We start from the raw sequence: 20,992 nt of genomic DNA on the forward strand, positions 1-20,992 counted from the left end.
ACACCTGCGGGGGGAGGGGCCGGCCCACACACACACACCCAGACAGACCCCCTCACACACCCAGACAGACAGACAGAGCCCCCACACACAGACAGACCCACACACACACCTCTGAGTGCAGACCGGGCGGGATTCCTGTCTTTACACGGGTTACACTGCCATGAACAGAGCAGGCTCAGTGTGGTAGCTGGGTGTGCAATAGTTAGAATTAACCCTTTCCCTCCAGCAGTGTGCACACGGTGCCTATTTCAGCTGCACGGGTGGGCCTCAGGGAAAACAGTTTGGAGGCGCTGCTCTAGAAGAGAGACACTGGGTTATGCACAGATGACAGAGCTGCAGAAAGCTACGGGACGACAACCTGAAAAAGACAGGTCACACATTAACTGTGCCAGGGAAACCTCGCCAGAAACCACAGGCACCACACCGCTGAATGACGTCACAGGCGGCTGTGGTGGAACGGTATCACTACAGGCGGTTGTGGTGGAACGGTGGTACTACAGACCCAGGGCTGACCAGTCACATCAGCGAAGCCCACTCACCCTTTGCAGGCTGTCGGGTGGCATCTGGCAGCAACTTGGTCTTCGGCTTCAAACCAACCAAGTTTGGAGTCTCTAGAGCACGTGTGCTCCCCCCTTGTCGCCCAGGAGAGAGACCTGGGCATGCTACAGGCATCACATGAAGCTTCTCTGTAAGGTCCATTCACAGCACCTGCACGGCACACGCTGCATCACACGATGGGTCAGGTTACCAGTACTGAGGTTCTGGAGCGCCGTCATCCCACGGCGTGCAGCGCATCACATCACACTGACGCTGGGCTGCTCACGGGCCAAGGATGGATGACACCAGCATAGCCAAGCCGCGCTGTACGGTGAACTGGAAGGCACGAGGCAGCCAGAAGAAACGCTTCACAGACACACTGCAGCATGACTTGAGACAGTGCAGCCTCGATGCTGACAGCCGGCAGTCAGCAACAGATCGATCATGCTGGCACGCAGTAGTCTTTGCCTGAGCAGGATTCTCACCGATGCTCGGTTCCCAGAGACTCCAAGCCCCCTGGCTGAAGGACCCACTGTGTTAGGTGTAGTGAGTACGTCAGGCCTGACACATGGCTGATATGGGCCAGTGAACCTCCAGTGGGCCTCAGTCTCCCTGCACGGCAGGGCCTGCTCGGAGAGCAGCATCCACAGGCCCCCACTCAGGTGCCAGTCACTGAGCTGGGAGAAGGGGTGATGGGGAGTGGTCACATTCTGGGGGACAGCCCAGACCAGCGAGGGGCTGTGTCACCTCTTACCCTGTGAGCCCGAGTGCCTCTCACGGCCGGGCCCCTGTGGCTGTGCCCGGGACGCCCACTGCCGGCACCAGGCAGCTTTCTGTCTGCCGACTGGGCCACCCTCTGTGATACGACCAGTGCCCAGGGTAGCCAACTGATAATGCCAAGGTCAGGGCAGGCTGCAAAAGGAGAGCAGATTCTCCCCATGCTGGTGGGTGACACTGAAGCCCGGCTTCCCAACCAGCCACAAACTGCTTCTGATTACCCCACACTGGATATCACGAAGCCAGTCCACAAATGCCCACAGCCCCCTTTACTGCATTTCAGCTCCAGGCTCCCAAATCAGCACCGGGTCCAGCAAAGAGACCGGTTACTAGAACTCTCTGCTCTTTGCTAGAAAGGTTCCCTCTGACCCCAAGGGGTCAGCCACAGCACCAGATCAATGTAAGTTTGGATCTTACCTAAAATACCACGCTGCCAGCCAATCCTTTAGTGTCTAAACTAAAGGTTTATTGTAAAAGGAAAGAAATAAACCATGAGAGAAATGTTAAAGGGTTAAAGTAAATCACAGATATACAAATGATTAAAAGTCCATTTACTTCAGGTTTCTGGGAGAATTGTGGATTTGCAGGCTTGTATAGTCCCCTCTGGTTCACATCCAGTACCTGGATGGATCTAAGTCCTTCGGTTCAGCTGCAAGATGAATTGGTCCAGAGATCGGTGTGTGTCTGCAGACTGGACAGGAGCAAAGACAAGATGGTTTCTCTGGCTTGATCTTATAAACCCCCTCCTCCGGTCATGCGGCCTGTGGGCAGTCACAAGACCCACAATGGAGTCCCTAGTCACATGGGCCAATCCTGGTGACTCCTCCGGTGTGCCTGGGGTCCATAGTCACATGGTACAGTCCTGATGCTTCATCAGGTAGGCTGCCTGCCATGGAGTCCAGAGTCACGTCAGCAGGTTCTGGTGACTCAGTGGTGATGCTGGCTTCTCCCTCAGGGCCCCTTGCACCTGGGAATGCCTTAATGGGCCATTACGCTGGCCATTGTTCTGCAGCCTTCCTCTCTGGGGTGTTGCCCAGGCAGAGCAGTTTGAAATACAGATATCTCAAATACATCTATAACTTCCATTTCACATATCACACATGAACACAAGTATTATTATCTTACTTAGCACATTACAACCTTCCTAACAGTACCTGACATGGCCTATCCCACCTGGATTATTATGATTCTGCCATGCTGATGTCACACCATATACTACATGCCCCCCCACTCAAGCCAGCCCGCATGACACCCCCAAAGCGAGACTGGTGTAGAAAGGAGTAATCGGAGCTCCTGAATACACCTCAGGGGCCCCCCTTATCCAGACAGCGTGACACCCTCCTCCAAGGCTTTGGATCCCAGAGCCTGCTGCAATACCAGATTTCCACTGGCTCCCACCAGCCTTGGTTAGCCACCACGGTGACTCCAGCCTCGCATTTTCCCAAAACCAAGTGTTCTGAAACGTCCAGCCCTCTCCTGGAGTGATGAGAGGGACGATAAAATGTATTGGCCCTGTAATGAGACAATACTCAGCAGTTCATTGCTTTAATTGGCTCTATCAGTCGGTCCGGTTCATACCCTGCACTGGGTTGGTTTAGCTACAAAGAAAAGAAGTGTATTCACACAAGAAGACAGGGCTTGACGTGAGTGCGCGTGTCCGAGCTCACGCTAGAGATGGTTACCAGCAAATACACGTGAAAAGATGCACCTGACAGTCTGAAACTTCGCCCAGCAAGGTTTGGTTCCAGGCCTTGTTTAAGCTGGACTCCCCTGCGCCCTCCCCCTCCTAACCCCCGCCTTCCAGCAGGGTTCCAGAGGATGACAGACCCTCTCCTCATCAGGAGTGCTCCCAGGGGCTCAGCGGTGTGAGGATCCCCAGGAGCTGTGTAAACCAATCAGTGCAGACTCCGTGTTTTATTGTATCAGTGAGATAGAGGCAGAGAGAGATTTTTCCTTTCCTGTTATGATAACAGTACATCGCTGTTCAGTGCGGCATAGGCGGACTCCGTCTTGCTGGTGTCTTGCCGTGCGCTCTTTCCTGACACTGGTACCACTGAACCTAAAACTATCTCGATGAATTCTGTGTGTGTGAGTGAGGAATGTATGCGCAGGGCATAGAAAGACCTAACCTAAACTGCTCTGACAACAGAAAGGGGAGTGAAGATACGGACTGCCCCAGCCTGACCCTGAAGGACGAAGAATGCCTATCAAGGACCCTAAAGTGCAAATAAACAGCTCTCCAGTAGAGAAGGATCCACCCTGGGAAGGAACAAAGAAAGTACAAAATAAGAGACTCGTCATGCTAGCACTTAGCTGGTGATTAACAGCCACACTGAACCCAGGGGCAGCATGACACAGCCAGGCCCCTAGACTGACATGAGAGCAGCAAGTAGAAAAGATGGGGTCAGACCAGGGAAACTTTATTCTGCAATTGTCAACTTGGAGCATCGGATTCGCGACTGACAGGGGCCCGGTTCCCCCCTGGTGCCCAGCCTAGCAGGCCACTAGTCTGGCTCGAGCAACGCATGAAAGGACCGGTCACTATAGGACACCAGCCTGCAGAACTCTTGCGTAGGAATGTGTGTGTGACCGGGACGGCTTTTGGATGCTCGTTCGTGTACAATAAACGTGGTGTGTTGGCTTGTCCCCTGAATGAGACCCAGCTAGTCTTTTCTTTTCTAAGTTTAACACTGGTGCTGGGGACTTTGTCCTCTCAGGTGAAAGAGAGACCTGGGTGTTCTCTGCCCCTGGCCTTTCTAGCCAGCGACCCTTGGGAGTGGATGCTTCTGCGGGTTACCCTTCGACGTCGAGTTTGTTCAGGCTGTGGGCAGGCGCCATGGAAGCTGGTGGAGACGGAAACTCCAGGCGCTTTCTTCCCTCCCCTGAGTTTGCTGAAATGCAAATTGTTCTGTTCCCTGCCATTTCCGCCCCTGCTGTCGGGGGGACCCTGTGCAGGACATGTGTGAAGAGAGGTAAACACGCGTCCCTTTGTTGAGGACAGGCCTGTCTGGCAGCCTTTGCCGTGGCAGGGCTGGCGGCTTTGGGACGTTGTTCGGGGGAATCGATATCTTCCCATAGGCAGGTGCTGTGTACATTTCTCCGTGAAATCACTGACCAGCAGGTTACTAGTTTTCCAGTGACTCCCCTATGTATGTGTCAGACACAGGTGATTACCCAGCGGGGTGGATAGGGTGTGAACACTGTGGAAACGGAGAGAAAAATTCTCTGATCGGTTCGGTTTGGGATACGGGGGGTTAAGTGAGACAGTGATGATTCTGGGGGTTTGCTTAACCAATAAACCCTTTATTTTATAATAAACAATTCTATCCTTATAATAAACAGTTCTATTTCTACAATAAACAGTTTCACAGCAAGCAATTACACAGCAAACAGTGATAGCAAAGGGCAGGAGAACTCCGTGCACGAAAGGACAAAATGTGCCACCCAAGACTTTAGCGTTTTGTGATCTCTCCTGGATCAACGCGTGGCTGCCAGCATGTGACACTAGGGTGCCCAGTTTTGGAGTTCCCCAAAGAAGTTACAAGACAAACACAACAGAAAACAGTTAATCCATACTCACAAACATTATATACAGGTATACTATGCTGGCCAAATTCAGTTGCCGTTTGCTTAAGATACTGCAGACGGGAGAGAGCCACTGTGAGTGATCAGTTCACAGTGAAGCAGGCTAGTGAAGATGCATCAGCCCGCCGAGCCGACAAGACCAGGGGATATGCAGGATGCCAGGTGGATTCAATTCCTCTCTGCCTTCTGCCACCTGGGTTTGAACTTTTATAGTTTCCCCTGGTCAGCAGAGGCTAAGCCCCATTGGTTGCTATTTGCTGCATGACCTTCTAAGGTCATGGCTCAGAGTTTAGCCAACCAGGTGCTCCTGATTTCCCGGGCAGGTATGAACCAGCCAACCAGGTGATTACAATTATCCTGGGCAGTTGCTGACCACGCACCAGCGGGTGGGGTCACTTCATTTCCTTATAAGGAGACAGGTACATGCGGCTCGTGCTGCTGAGTCAACCCTCCCTAGGCTGCCTCTTTATCCACGTGGCGGGGGGCAGTGCATGTGGTGCTGCAGACGCCACTATGCAATTCAGTCCCCACAAACACAAGGTGCTCCGGCTCACAGGAGTGTAATGGGATGCTAAACTGCATTGCAGAGTCCAGCCACGAGATGGCATCGTGTGTGTCATCAACGGCTGGTGTAGACGCAGGCTCTGTCGCCAGCCCCTGTCTGGTACTGGTACCGAAGGACATGGCAGGGAGTGAGGGGGGCTGCACTCACAGCCGCGGGGGAGGCAGCTGAGTGTCGCTTTGCTGTGTGGGGAGGGTGCTCCAGGCTCCATTGCCTAGCGCGGTGACCCCACAGGACTGGGGCAGGGAGGGTGCCGCGATGGGCCGATCACTTGGGTCCCGTGTCCAGCTCCAGCTCAGCATAGGTGATCTCTGCAGAGAGACCCGAACGCGTTAGCAAAGGGCGGACGCTACCACGGAGGGGCTCCCCCAGCCTGTCCAGGGGTGTATAAATACCCACCCCTCCACTGAGGGTCGGGGCCTCGCGCAGGGCATGTGCTCTGGGGGCAGGGTGTGGGCCCTGGCCTAGCAAGGGGTCCTGCCTGAGCTGCAGGGGGGGAAGGGACATTGGGGGCAACGGGTGGGGCTGTGCAGAGCCTGGTGGGTGAGGGGCAGAGTGTGGAGCTGGCCCAGCCTGGCCCCAGGGAAGGCCTGGATCAGGGACCAACAGGTTCCCCCATACCATTTCCCAAAGGCTCCCTGCTAACTGGGACCCTCGCTGGCGTGGAGATGCGGCTGCCTCGGGGTTGGGTGCACCAGGGCTGTTATACAGGGACCCTCACCTAGCGCAGAGATGCGGCTGCCTCTGGGGTGGCACAGGGGCGGTTCATACCAGGATCCTTCACCCAGCCACCTCTGGTGTTTAACAGCCACACAGCAATGCTTAACCACAGCTTCCCCGGCCTGTCTTCCCTCCCCTCCCCCACCCCCCGTCAGGCCCTGGGTGCCAGGGGACAGACAGCAGCCACGCCCCAGGGCCCCGGGGTGCAGTTGCCTGCAGGGGACGGTGCCCGCATGGCCCCCAGGAAACCAGCGACTCTCCCGAAATGGGGGCTTGGGGGTGGCTCGGCTCAGCCCAGCAGGCTGGCCGGGCTCCCCCCAGGGAGACGCTCCTTTCCGGCCCCCCCATCCAGCCGGCCCCCCGTGCCCAGAAGCACCACTTACCTTCCGCGGGCGCTGGGTGGCTCCGGGCTCCGGGCTGGTGACCTGCGAGCACAGCAGCCACGGTTAGCGGGACAGGCGCGCTGGGGAAAGGCCCCACACCCCGGCCCCGCCCCACGGCGATGCTGGGCCCATGGCCACTGCTGGGGGAGAGGCAAACACTGGCGTGCCAGCCTCTGCGCCCCACGCTCACAGGGACGGCTCCTGCAGCAAGCTCTGCTCGGGGCCTGGGGGCGTCTGTGTCCTATGGGGCACCGGGCCGCGGGGCAGAGTGTGGAGCTATTCCCGGCAGCCCGGCATGGAGCCGGGAGGGTCTGGGATCCCTCCCCCGGCCAGGCTCGTCCACTCACCGCGCCTGCCGGCCCCAGCACTGGCGACAGCCAGATCCGCGTAGGTGCAGCTGTCCAGGTTCTCTGCCAGGGCAGGAGCGGCTGGTTGGCGGGGAGAGCAGCTATCGGCCTGGCCAGGCTGAGCTGTCCCCAGGTTCTCCCTTTCTCCTGGCCAGGAGAAGAGAAAGGGGCATGAACTCGGGGCAGCTGCATGCAGCCGTGTAAGTAGGCAGCATGTAACTAGGCGGCGCGTAACGAGGCGGTGTGTAAGCAGGCGGCAATGTAACAAGGAGCAGTGTAACTAGGCGGCGCGTAACGAGGCGGTGTGTAAGTAGGCGGCGTGTAAGCAGGCGGCGTGTAAGCAGGTGGCAGTGTAACTAGGCAGTGTGTAAGTAGGCGGCGTGTAAGCAGGCAGCGTGTAAGCAGGTGGCAGTGTAACTAGGCAGTGTGTAAGTAGGCAGCGTGTAAGCAGGCGGCGTGTAAGCAGGTGGCAGTGTAACTAGGCGGCGTGTAAGCAGGCAGGCCCAGGGAGCCTGGGCAGAGCACCCAGCTAAAGACACACAACCCGACAGTAAAACGTCCCGTAGGCGCGTGCGGAGCAGGGAGCCGGCCAGGCCCTCGGTGGGCAGCTGGACGAGGGAGGCGCTAGAGGGGCGCGCAGGGAAGATGCGCCATGGGGAGAAGCTGACTGACGTATTTGCATCGCTCCCCACGGCTCTGGCTGTGCGGGGGATTCCCACGCCCGAGCCGTTCTGTCCAGCTGACGGATGGGAGGAGCTGTCCCGGACTGAGCTGTGACGGGAGGTGGTTTTGGAACAAGGGGATACATTGCACAGTGATAAATCACCAGGCCCGGCCGGGATCCACCCAGGGGTCCTGAAGGACTTTGAATGGGAAATTGCAGAACCGCTAACCGAGGCACGTAGCCTATCGCTTCCATCAGCCTCTGTCCAGAGGAGTGGCAGGCAGCTAACGTAACAAGTGATTTTTAAATGCAGCCCCAGAGGGGATCCCACAATCACAGGCGGGTCGGCCTAACTCCAGTAAGCAGCCAAGTGGGTGAAAGCACAGCAAAGAACAGACTGATCAGACACTCTGACGAACACGATTTGTTGGGGAAAGTCAGCACGGCTTTTGTGAAGGGAAATCCTGCCTCACCCAGCTACTGGAATGTTTTGAGGGGGCCAGCTAACGTGGCCAAGGGTGATCCGGTGAATAGGGTGTAGCTGGAGTTTCAGAAAGCCTGTGACAAGGTCACTCACTGAAGGCTCTTAAGCAAAGTAAGCTGTCATGGGGTAAGAGGGAAGTGCCCCTCCTGGATCAGTAACTGGGTAAAAGATAGGAAACAAAGGGCAGGAATAAACGCTCAATTATCGGAATGGAGAGAGGTGAATAGTGGTGTCCCCCGGGGTCTGCACTGGGACCAGCACTGTTTAACATACTCATAAATGATCTGGGAAAGGCGGTAAACAGGGAGGTGGCAAAATTTGCAGCTGATACAAAACTACGCAGGATAGTGAAGTGCAAAGCAGATTGCGAAGAGTTACAAAGGGAGCTCACAGAACTGGTGACAGGGCAACAAAACGACAGGTGAAATTCAGTGTTGATAAATGCAGAGTAATGCATGTTGGAGAACATAACCCAGCTATCCAGATAAAAGCATGGGTCTAAACGAGCTGTTCCCACTCAGGAAAGATCTTGGCGTTGCTGTGGCTAGTTCTCTGCAAAGATCCGCCCAGTGAGCCGGGCACTCAGCAAGCGACCCGGATGTTGGCAATCGTTGGGAAGGGACAGAGAACAAGACAGAAAAGATCGTATTGCCTCTTTGACCAGCCCCTGCCTGCTGTGACGCTGGGCGCGGCCGCGGGACGGATCACTCAATGGCGGCCCTGCACTGGTCCTGCCCTCGGAAACACCGGGCAGTGGCCGCTGTGGGCAGACAGGATCCTGGGCTGGCTGGACCCTTGGTCTGACCCAGTCTGGCCGCTTTCATGTACGGGCTGGGACCAGCTTCATTTGTGTGCGAGGGAGGGGGCCGGGCAGCCCTCGGTGCCCTCTGCACCCGGGGCAGCAGGGAGGCGACAGTGGCTCCATGCAGCTGCCTGGGGCTGCACGACACACATGGCAAGGGGGCCACTGGTCAGAACTGCTGGGCTGGGTGAAAGCCCTTTGGATTTCTGCCGGGGCCGGGGCTGCCGGGGGCTGGGGCTGCGGGGCCAGGGCTGGGGCTGCCGGGGCCGGGGCTGCGGGGCCGGGGCTGCGTGGCCGGGGGCTGCGTGGCCGGGGCTGGGGCTGCGGGGCTGGGGCTGCCGGGGCCAGGGCTGCGTGGCCCAGTCAGGGTGCTCAGCTGGTCGGCAAGTTTCGATGCCAACGTCTTTTGTGTTTTCAAGTGACTCATTTTTTGGTACTTCGGGGGGTGGGGGGGGGTTCGTTTAAGCAGACCCCCAGCAAACACAGTGTGCTCTGCTCAGCAGAGACTTGGTACACCCCACCCCAGCCCACATGCTCCCCTGAGCCCCCCTCCGCCCCAAGTCTCACCCCCCCAGCACCCTCATGCCCACACACGAGCGGTGCAGGGAACCCACCCCCCCCCAGCCCCGTGGCAGCTGGCCCAGGGCCCTGCCCGCTCCTACCTGTGCAAGGTGCATCCTGGGGGGGACCTGCCGGGGGGGCCGGGGCCCTGGAGAAGGAAGTGGGTTAGACACGGGAGGCAGGGAGAGACCCAGCCCAGCTGCCCAGAGAACCATCCCCGGCCCGCCCACACTCTGGGGCGCTGCCAGGCCGGCCCAGCTGCTGAGCCAGACAGACAGACCGACCCTGCCACACGGACAGGCACAGACCGGCGGGGGGGTGGGGGGTGCTGTACTAAGTGGGGGGCAGTTTAGCCCCAGCCCAGCCCCGCAGCCTGCTGTGATCTGTGGGGAGAGGCACTAGCGCAGGGCGGCACGTGTGGTGCAGATTGGTGCAAAGAACATAGTGTTAGCCACTCACATCCCCCCTGCCCTTGCACACCCGCCCAGACACACCTGCCCATCTGCACCCACCTACACAACCACCCAGACACACCCACCACTGACACAGGTGCCTACTGACACCCCCTGCCTTCTCACACCCCCCAGACACCCCACCCACTGACACACACACGCCGGCCGCACCCCGCACTCACTATGTACACCCTGCCTCGCACGCTTGCCTAGGCACACCCACCCAGACACCTCCTACCTTTGCACTTCCATCCACTGACACACCCACCCAGACCTTGCACACCTGCCCACTAAGCAACCCCAGCCCTCACATCACCCACGAGACACATCCCCTGCCCTCGCACACCTGTCTGGACACACCCGCCCAGACACATACCAGGTCCTCACACTCCCACCCTGCTCTCGCACACCCAACCAGACATGCATATACAGGCCTTGCACACCATGCCCTCGCACACATGCCAAGACAAACCCCCACTGACACACCCTGCCCTTGCACACCCACTGACACACACAGGCACGGGGAGGACACTCACCTCCTCGGGACCTGGCAGCCGCCTGTAAGAGAGCAAGGTGGAGACGTCAGAGTTGGCGCCAGGGCCCAGCTGCCGCCGGCTGGGCTGGGCCCCGTCCTGCCCACCCCATAGTTCTGTACCTGGGGCACGGCAGCGCCTGGGTGCCATGGCGACGTGGCTGTGAGCAAGGGGCAGTGCCCGCCATCCTGCCCCCACCCAACCACGCGGGGCGGACGGGGCTAGCCAGGGGAGTGAGCCCCGTGTCTCACCCCAGCACCCCAGCACTCCTGGGGAGCTCTGGGGGCAGCGCCAGGCCCGGGGCTGCTGCGATGCCAGGCAGGCTGGGGCTGCCCCGGGCGTGCCTCGCCCCTACCTCTCCGTCGGCAGCCGAGGACGAGCAGGAGGCCGGAGAGCAGGATCAGGGCCGCTGGCGGCAGGAGGACGAGGAGCAGGGGCGGCCCCGCGGGCCCCACAAACAGCGAGCGCTCCGTCCAGTCGTGCACGTTCTCTGCCCGGCAGGTGTAGGTCCCGTTCCGGCTCACTATCAGCTCCCGCGTCACCTGGTACCGGGACCCACCGGCCTGCTGCGGCTGCTGCCCCTCCTCTCTCCCCGCCGGCCCCAGCCACGTGATGTTGGGCACGGGCAACCCCTCGGCTGTGCAGGCCACCCGCCAAGGGCGGGGTTCGGGGAGCAGCGAGAGGTTGAGGATGGTGGGTGCTGCTGTGGGGAGAGGAGAGGAGGCACCGATGGGGGAGCAGGCAGCTTGTGGGGGGCTGGGATCGGCCCCCTGTCTGCCTTGGGGCAGGGCACTACTGAGACACCCCCCCTTCCCCGCTAGGGCAGGGAAATGGCCTGGGCCTCCCAGGCTGGCTGAGCCATGGCAGAGAGCAATTCCCTGGGCAGGCACTGCCTGGCATGCAGCACCGGGGCGCCGGGATGGCTCCATGCCCTCTGCGCTCTGCCGCAGGTGGCTCCAGGCTCTGGGGGTTCTGCACAGGGCCATTCTTCGAGGGGAGCCCCGGCTCTGGGAGGGGAAGGACCCCCGGGCCCCTGCCCCACATGCATTCTTCCCCTGCCTGCAGCCAGCAGGAGGGCCCTGGCTGGCAGAGTGTGTGACCCCGGGATTGCCTAGACAGGCCCCAAGGGCGGAGGACCCTGACCCTGGGCAGGTACCTTCCACGGTGAGCGTTATCCCAGAGGTATTCTCCCAGGCGCAATTCAGGTCTTCTGTAAGCACCACCCGGCACGTGTAGCTTCCGCTGTCCTCGAAGCTCAGCTCTGTTATGTGCAGGGAGAGGTTGTGCTGCCGGGGGTCCCCAGCCAGGCGGTAGCGCCCACCCGGCCCCTGCCTAGCCGTGCAGTTGTCGATGCTGCCCGTGGCACTGTCGTTCCTCACCCAGCACTGGAGAACATCGGTCTTCCAGATCACCTCGATTTCACCCGTGTAGTTGGGCTTCGGGTGCATGAAGTTGCAGGGCAGCACAAGGGAGCGTCCTCTCAGCCCTGTTATCTGTTTGGGGACGTGCATGGACCAGCCGGGCTCTCCTGAGCTGCAGGCCAGAATCCTCCCTGTGACCCATCCGAGCCTAGGGCAGCCACCTGAAAATGCCAAGGTCAGAGCAGGCTGTAAACAGAGCTGATTCTCCCAGCACTGGCGGGTGACACGAAAGTCAGGCTTCCCAACCAGCCACAAACTGCGCTCTTGATTCCCCCAAATGGTGATCATGAAGCCAGTACACAAATGCCCACAGCCCCCTTTACTGCATTTCAGCCTCTGGCTCCCAGTCAGCATTAGGTCCAGTAAAGAGACAAGTTATTTAAACTCTCTGCTCTTTACTAAAAAGGTTCCCTCTGACCCCAAGGGGTCAGCCCCAGCACCAGATCTATATAAGTTTGGATCTTACCTAAAATACCACGCTGCCAGCCAATCCTTTAGTAACTAAAACTAAAGGTTTATTGTAAAAAGAAAGAAAGAAACTGTAAGAGAAATGTTCAAGGGTCAAAGCAAATCAGATACATACAAATGATTGAAAGTCCATACACATCCAGTTTCTGGGAGAATTGTGGAGTTGCAGGCTTGTACAGTTCTTCTGGTTCACATCCAATACCTGGATGGGTCTAAGTCCTTCGGTTCAGTTGCAAGTGAATTGGTCCAGAGGTCGGTGTGTGTCTGCAGCTGGACAGGATCATAGACAAAATGGATCCTGTGGTTTGATCTTATAAACCCTCTGGCCCTGGCCATGCTGTCTTGTGGAAAGTTACAAGAACTAAAATGGAGTCCAGAGTCACATGGGCCAATCCTGGTAACTCTTCAGGTCTGCCTTTAGTTTCTTCCTGGGCCCCTTGCATCCGTGAGTGTCTTAATGGGCCATTAAGCAGGCTATTGTCCTGCGGCCATCCTCTCTGGGGTGTGTCCCAGCCAGCACCATTTGAAATACAGATATATGAAATATACCCATATTTCCATTTCACACATCACACATGAACGTAAGAATTGTCATCTTACTTAGCACAATACATCCTTTCTAACAGTGCCTGACATGGCCTATCCCACACGCATTACTACGATGCTAACACACTGATGTCACACAATATATGAAATGCCCCCCACTGATCCAGCCCGCGTGACACCCCCTAGAGACAGGGACAGGGTGTGGTGGCATGCTGAACTGTATGACACCATTCAGCCACTCTGTGGCACTGAGTGTAACACGCTTTATCTAAGCTAAGCTCAGCCTGTCAGACATTGAAGGATCTTATGAACAACATCTGGTGTGTATCTCTGGGAAGGAAGCTCTGTAGCCAGCCCATATCTGGTACAGGAGAACATGACATGGTGTCAGGTGTAAACTAAGAACAGAGATGCAAGGAAATCAACAACACAGGTTGCAAACAGAAGGAACAAAGCAACAAAAGCTGCAGGATTTCATCAATATGCCACTCTTCAATTCCCCAGAGAACTTCCGCTTTGACAAATCTTCCCAGTGCACAGATTGGATGCAGTATTTTGCAAGCTTTTGAACTGCAAACAAACTCCAGAAAGGCACTGGAAATATACACGTATCTTCCTTAGTTTTTGCTATGGGGAAGCAGGCAGATCATATCTTTAAATCCTTTTACTTTACTGGTGACAGTCACAGAGATGACCATGAAAGGGTTCTGGCTATGTTTGATGCATAATTTATACTGCAGAGAGATGTGGTTTATGAAAGAGCCTGTTTTCAACAGAGAGTTCAAGGACGAGGGAGAAATGATGAATGTTTTATAAGAGCTCTGCACACACTGGCTGAGAACGGTGATTTGGGGAACTGAAAACATGGAAATCTCGGGGACAGGCTGGTTACTGGGTTAACAGACTAACATTTTTCACAGCTGCTACAAGAGAAGAGAGATTTAACCCTAGCCACAGCTGTACAGAGAGCAAAGCAGTCTGAACTAGTCAAACAACCGAACAAACGGCAGGAGCAACTTGAAACACCTGCAACTAGCTTAGAAACAGCAAACAGACACTTGCATGTTAAAAGTCATTGTCATAAAATCCCTGAGGCAGGGAGAGGGAAATCCCAGGCCAAGAGGGAGAAATTCCAGCCGACGTGCACAAGCAGTGGAAAAAGTCGTATCTGAAAAGATGATGCATGTCCAGCCAGAGGCACAGGGTGTAATAAATGCATGAAATACGGACGTTCTGCAGCTGCTTGCCACACCAAAGCAGTGTGGGAGTTGGCTCATATTACAGACAATCATGAGCAATTGTTTCTGGGATTGATCATGGGGGATGACACAGAACCTGCGTGGAGAGTGAAACTGAATATTCCTGGCAAGATTATGGACTTTAAAAGCGACTCAGGCGCTGACATCACAGTCATCTCAGAAAGGCGTTACAATCACCTTCGACCCTGCCCAGCGCTGACCTCACCTGGCATAGCCCTGGAGGGATTCTGAACTGCATGGGCCAGTTCACTGCAGAGACAAAAGCTGTGCATTCAGAGTGCGTGTGATCAAAGGATCAAAGCCCAACAGCCTCCCTCAGCTGTAGTGTGGCTGCCATGATGGGCCTAGTGAGACAGGGGAGTACTCAATGGAGGATTTGATGGATTTTTGAGAGGAGATTCAGCACAAATCAACTCATGAGACAATGCTGACAGTGTGCAAACACCCCACCAGAGAGCCCTTGGAAGAGATCAACTGCAGATTTATGCGAACCACGACCTGGTCATCGTCCACGGTTTTTCCAGGTATATAGAAATAATGCACTTAAAAGACAAAACACGTCAAAGTGTTACTAAGAAACTGAAGTGACGGAATTAGCTGATGAAATCTCAGCGCCACTGGCAATAATATTTACAAACCCCCGGATGACAGGAGAGGTCCCAGAAGACTGGAGAAGGGCTAAGGTAGTGCCCAACTTGAAAAAGGGGAAAAAGGAGGAGCTGGGGAACTACAGACCAGTCAGCCTGACTTCAATACCTGGGATACTACTTGAGCGATGTATAAAACATTCAGTTTGTGAATACCTGGCGGACGAAGAGGTGATCACTAGCAGCCGGTGTGGATTTACCAAGAACAAATCATGCCAAACCAGCTTGATTGCCTTCTTTGACAGGGTAGCTGGTTTGGTGGATGGGGGAATGCGGTGGACATAACGTACCTGGCCTTCAGCCAGGCTTCTGACACAGCCCCACAGGACATTCTGAGAAGTAAGCTGGAGACGTGGGCTCGACAGAACTACCTCTGAGTGGATACATAATTGGTTACACAACCACAAACAAAGAGTAACTAGTGATGGAATGGGGTCAGATTGGAGGGAGGTCTCAAGTGGGGTTCCAAAGGGATCTGTTCTGGGTCTGGTGTTATTTAACATCTTTATTAATGACCTGGATGGAGGAATACACAGCACGCTGCTCACACTTGCAGATGGCACAAAGCTGGGAGGTGGGGGTGGGGGGTTTCTAACTCTTTGGAGGATAGAGCTAAAATTCAGAGGGATCTTGATAAATTGGAGAACTGGGCTATAGACATAAAATGAAATTCAGCAAAGACAAAGGTAAGGTGCTGCACTTAGGGAAGAGAAAATGAACAACAAATACAGAGTGGGGGAAAGCTGGCCTGGCTGCAGCTCCGCTGAGAAGGATCTGGGTGTTCTGGTGGATCACAGCCTCACCATGAGTCAGCAATGCGATGGTATTGCAAAAAATGCAATGTGAAGTTGTAGCACTTCAGTTTAAATGACTGGCTAAGGCACAGCTAAGCAGGACCCAGGCTATAACTATCTCAACTAAGGGTCCAAAAGGAAGATCTTAGGAACCTAACTCCAGGGCCCAGCCCAGGTCAGAGCTGCCAGACCTCAACCCCCCCCAGCCACACCCTGCAGCTGGAGTCCCCAGGTGATCTGATCCCGACTGGCCGCCAGGAGCAGTTTGTCTGGCTCAGTGGGAGTGGGGAGCATTGTGTGCGTGGCGTGTGTTGTGTTTTGGTAGCTGGTAATAAACAGAGAATAAGGAGATGACTGGGTCAGGCTCCTTCACCGGTAAAAGGTCCTGCCAACCTGCAGCAGTGTGCACCCGGAGCCCTACGGATTGGGAAAGGGGGGTACCTATATTAACCAGGTTACACCCGGAGCCCTACGGTCTGGGAATGGGTGACCCTGAGCTCTAGAGTGTGAATTGGGTAAGGGCAGGTGCCTTTCCCCGGGAGCCCTACAGGCTGGGGTAAAGGTGGGTGCCCTAGTGTGCAGGTAACACTGCCGTAAGAAAGATGGAGAACGGCTGTTCTCTCTTGCCACAGAGGGCAGGACAAGAGGCAATGGCTTCACACAACAGCACAGCAGATCTGCAGGAAAAACTTCCTAGCTGTAAGAACAGCAGGACACTGGAGCAGACGCCTCGGGAGGTCGTGGAAGCTCCTTCACTGGAGGTGTCAAAAGGAGGCTGTTTAGCCCCCCGTCCTGGATGGATCAGACACAGGAACTCCTGCACCCGGCAGGGGTGACTCCCTAGATGACCCTGGCGGTCCCTGCCAACCCCATGATTCTCTCTGCACTTTGCTCACTGTGGTACCCCAGAGCAGCCAGTGACGGACAGCGGAGCACAACGCACTGCAGCAGAATCCACGGCACACTGAATGAAATCCGATGTTTGATCCTGTTACTGGCAGCTCACCTTCCCACAAGCAAATGGAGCCAAGAAAACCCTACAGCAGGAAATTCCATTCCTTGCTCTTCTGAGCTACAGAGCAACGCGGAGAGAGCAGCTGGCCAGAGCTCCGCACAGCCCCTGGGGAAGGCAGCTCAGAACTGGTGCTCCGAGACTCTGTCTCCAAAGGGCCAGACATGCAGAGAGCAGCCGACCTGGCTGAAAAGGCCAAACCAGCCCAGGGACACTTTCCCAACCACAGTCACTCAGCGCTGCTGGGTCTAGAACCTGGCAACCACGTTCCGTGTCAAACTGGATGGAGAAAAAGGCTGGAGAACTTCAACGGTTGTAAAGAAACTGAGTTCAGCGCCCGACCACGTCTGACCGAGACCAGCGGCGGAGAACGGAAATCATCGAGCTCTGCAGTTTGTTCCTCAGGAAGGACAAGCCCCCAGCAACGGCCCCGCAGGGGATGCAGAGCAAGAGGAAGGGGACGACTCAGAGTCCAAAGCACACACAGCCAGTCCTTGCCACTAACGGGCAGCCAGACGAGCCGGTCGTTATGCGTTCAGGCCGTGTAACGAGAAAACCAGGCCCACTCAGCGGCACCTCCCAGCTGACCCGCACGGGGCTTTCCAGGCAGCGAGAGCGAGTAGCTGCTGTACGCGGCGGGAATGTGGAAGTCGACGGGGGAGATGGGCTGGGCTGCTAAACTGTGTGACACGGTTCAGCCACTCCGTGGCGCTGCCGGTGACACTTTGTTTAAGCGACCCTGGGCCGGCCCAGCCCGACCCCGGTTCAGCCACTCCGTGGCGCTGCCGGTGACGGGACCTGGCACCAAACGCTCGGGGGCTCTGTGGCCAGCCCATGGCTGGTGCTGACGTCCAGGACAGTAGGAGGGACGGGCTCGTGCCTCTGGTCTGTGCCTCCCCACACCCACGCTGGCGGGCCGCAGGGGCTGCCTGGGCCCCACCCCGAGGCATCTAGTCTAGCTCCTCTGTTGTGGATACCCACTGAGCACTCCTGTCCCTGCCTGGCGCCTGCCGGGTCAGCCCACGCAGGAGCCGTGGATATGTGCTGCCCAAAGAGGTGTTTCCCGAGCGCTGCCCAGGCCATGCCTGCTCCAGACGGGGCGCGGGGCCGCCTGCCGCGGTGCTGCTCCCAGCTAAACTGAGCAGAGACACAGCAGAGCCCGTCTCCATGGCAGGCAGGCAAAGCCATCCGGAGAGCAGGTGGGGCAAGCCCGAGTACCCCGCAGCCTCCAGGCAGGTGGAGACGGCCCCAGCCGTCCTGCTGCTGGAAGGAGGGTCAGTGACGCTGGGAAGGTACCGGGCAAAAGGGCCACGTGGCCTCCGTCCATGGCTGGACACAAGGGGCCAGAGCTCCTGTGACTGGAGACGGTCTCTGCAAAGAGAAGCGCGGAGCAAACCCGCGCGGCCCCCGCCGGGCACCTGCCACGCTGGATGGAGCCATTCGGAAGCGTCTTTGGTCTGTAACGAGGAGCCGCCGGCGCCTGCTCTCTGTCACTGCAAAGCACCCTGGGCGCTGGCCACTCTCCACGGGGAGGAGACGGCAGGGCAGGGCGGTTTGGGGGTCGGGTCACGGGGCGTCAGGGTGTGACCCGTTGGCGTCAGGCTGTGAGTCACAGCCGCAGAGCACTGGACGCAGGCTGGGCAGGCGATGAACCAGCCCCCCAGGTCCCCTAGCAACGCCTCTGCCCCCCTGGAGGGTGGTGAGATTCCTGCTGCAGGCTTGGAAATACTGCGGGGGGGGGGAGGACTGGCCATTGACTCTGCCCCACAGCGGGGAAGGAGAGACACCCAGAGGCCAACCAGCAGCCCGACCCCCAGCCTGGGGCCCCTGAAAACCCCCTGGATCCCCACTGACCCTCCCCCCAAGAGTCCCCGGGGGTTCCCTGTCGGGCCCCCTGAGGCCCTGGATGGGGTGGGGCTGAGGCAGGAGCTGAGGCAGGGAGGGGTGGGCGACAGGAGCCTGTTCCCCGCCACGTCCCAGGGAGATGGGAGCAGATTGGCCTGGGGGGCTGGCGCTGGTATGAGCAGGTTTGTTGGAGGAGGGTTGTATGGGGAGGTGTCGGGGTGCCCCTACGGGTTATTGGGGTGCACACAGAGGTGGGGGCATGATGGGGTGTGCGGGTGGTTTAGGGGGCACTGGGGTTGCACACATGAGTGTCAGGGTGCACATCGGGAATATTGGGGTGCATGCACGACGGGTCGGGGCACATGAGGGTAACACGCCAGGCGGGGCCGTCAGAGGCGTTCGCACACATGGGTGTCGGGGTTCCCGGACGGGTGCTGAAGGGGTGTCATGGGATCCAGGGTGTGAGTACGGATGTAATGGCCTGTCCTCGCATAGAGGGTGCTATACGGGCCTCCCTCTGCAGGCCGGGTCGCTGCCGGGTACGCAGACCTGGCCGGGACCCCCTGCCCTGGCCCAGCCAGCTGCAACGAGCTGTGACAGGGGGAGACCCGGATGAGTGGCCACCTTGCCCGGGAAGGAGACAAAGGACTGGGAGGGGGCAGGGGACGGGTCGGGGGGTTGCTGGGGGAAGAGGCCGGTTCCCCGTGAGCGGCCGGCGGGAGGAAGCTCTGAGAATGGGGTTTTCCGGTTGGTCACTGCTGCAGCTCCTCGTTACGCTGCTGGCAAAGTCTCGACATGCGACCCTGGGAACTAACAATGCTCTGACTCCCGTGCTGGCTGCGAGTCGCTTCTGGCTGCACGGTGGGTGCCTGGCCCTTTGGGGCATGTAGGGCTCCCCAGGGTCCTGGAAAGGGGGCTCAGGGGCAGCTCGGGCAGCGCAGGGGGGCTGAACGCCGCGAGGCTGCCCAGGTGTGTGGAGACCCGAGGGGGGGACAGACCCTGAGGCACCAGAGTCCAGGCTGGCTGCGCCCCGAGTGGTCCCAGAGCCCGGTTCCCGGGGGCTCCATCACCCCTGGCTCCCTGCACAAGGACCCGCCCCTGGTGTGAGTGTGAAATCGCACCCCCACATCTTGCACGTGTGCAAAGCCACATCAGCCCACCCCAGCCAGAGGGGCCCGTCTGCCCGGAACTGCCCCCAGCCCTCGCCTCACTCCCCTGTGTCAGCCCCACCCAGCGCTGCCCTGCCCGCACCCCCCCGGCGACCCACCCCGGGGCAGTGCGGGAACCGGCCGGCCCTACCTGTGAGCAGAGCCCAGAGCCAGAGGCAGCGCGGGTCCATGGCTCGGCCGGGCTCAGCACCCTGCTCCGCGTGTCGGCAAGTCTGGGCTGACAGAACGGGAAGTCCCAGCCCGGCTAGTTCTTTACGTCCTGTCTGTGAAACAGCAAAACCACAGGCTGGCCCGGGGAAGTGAGCTGGGGCCCGGGGGGAGAAAGAGGGGCTAACCAGCGGCTGGGCACAGACACCACCACCCACCGCACACGGCAGCCGCAGCCGTCCCGGCCTCTCAGGACCCGTCGTCTGGGAGAGGGCCCAGGCCGGCCATGGTGGGGCCCTGGGCAGGACCCCCTGCCCCACGGAGCGTGGGCCTGGCAGAGCTGGGGGTGTGCTATGCTCTGGGGCCCAGGGGGACGGGACGGGCGGGCGCTTCCCTTTTGAACTCTGCTGCTTGTCAGAAACAAACCCGCAGCGACCAGGCGAGATTCCTCGCCCGTGTCAGGGCCGCGGCCTGGGCAACTGACCCCGCAGAGCTGGGCTCAGGGCAGCTCCCCACCGCTCCTGTCCGTCCGTCTGGGAGCCGCTGGTGCTTCACGGCCCCCGGGGTGGGGGGCAGCCGGTGCTGCTCACATCCCTGCCCTGGCCAGAAGAGCACAGGGATGACGGGCCCCGCAGCTCTAGTCTGCCCTGCCGTGCGGCACCACCACCGCCTCGCCCCGGCCGCCTGCCTCGAGCCCCGTGACGGGTTTGGATGAAGTCTTCGGCCTGGGGCTAAAGACGTGATGAGACGGAGATGTCCCTGGGTCAGCCCAACTAACGCCTTGAATCCGGCCTGGTGCAGCCCCGCCGGTCCTTGGCCTGCCCTTCCCTGCCGGATGACAGCGCTCAGCGTAGCGCCCGGGCTTTCCGGCTGGCAGACCCAGCCATGTCTGGCGCTATTCAGGCTGGTGTCCACCTGCTCTGGGAGCTTGGTCATTACTACGCCAGCTGCTTTCTGAGCGCTGAGCTGGCAGCAGGCGCTCCCCCTCGCCGGCGTTTCTCCAGCCCCAAATCTCCACTCTGGCTCTTTCCTGCCCCTGCTCCAATCACCAGAGTGGCTGTGATACGACCCGTGCCCAGGGTAGCCAACTGATAATGCCAAGGTCAGGGCAGGCTGCAAAAGGAGAGCAGATTCTCCCCACGCTGGTGGGTGACACTGAAGCCCGGCTTCCCAACCAGCCACGAACTGCTTCTGATTACCCCACACTGAATATCAAGAAGCCAGTCCACAAACGCCCACAGCCCCCTTTACTGCAGTTCAGCTCCAGGCTCCCAAAT

The 20,992-nt window shown here is 58.3% G+C and overlaps 1 protein-coding gene across 1 annotated transcript; it reads right to left on the reverse strand.

Annotated features, from left to right (window-relative positions):
* Positions 1-5,728: 5,728 nt before the first annotated feature.
* LOC137149920 (sialic acid-binding Ig-like lectin 15) lies at positions 5,729-19,738 on the reverse strand. The gene is made up of 9 exons (XM_067543572.1): positions 19,686-19,738; positions 12,307-12,320; positions 11,564-11,932; positions 10,763-11,110; positions 10,411-10,432; positions 7,456-7,535; positions 6,912-7,058; positions 6,565-6,606; positions 5,729-5,772 (listed from the first exon to the last, which is right to left on the reverse strand). The coding sequence occupies exons 1-9, from the start codon at positions 19,736-19,738 to the stop codon at positions 5,729-5,731; spliced, it is 1,119 nt and encodes a 372-aa protein (XP_067399673.1).
* Positions 19,739-20,992: the final 1,254 nt, after the last annotated feature.

This window comes from Emydura macquarii, unplaced genomic scaffold (assembly GCF_026122565.2).
Source record: "Emydura macquarii macquarii isolate MOO-44397 ecotype Brisbane River unplaced genomic scaffold, CSIRO-AGI_Emac_v2 contig_915, whole genome shotgun sequence".
Classification (NCBI taxonomy): Eukaryota; Metazoa; Chordata; order Testudines; family Chelidae; genus Emydura; species Emydura macquarii.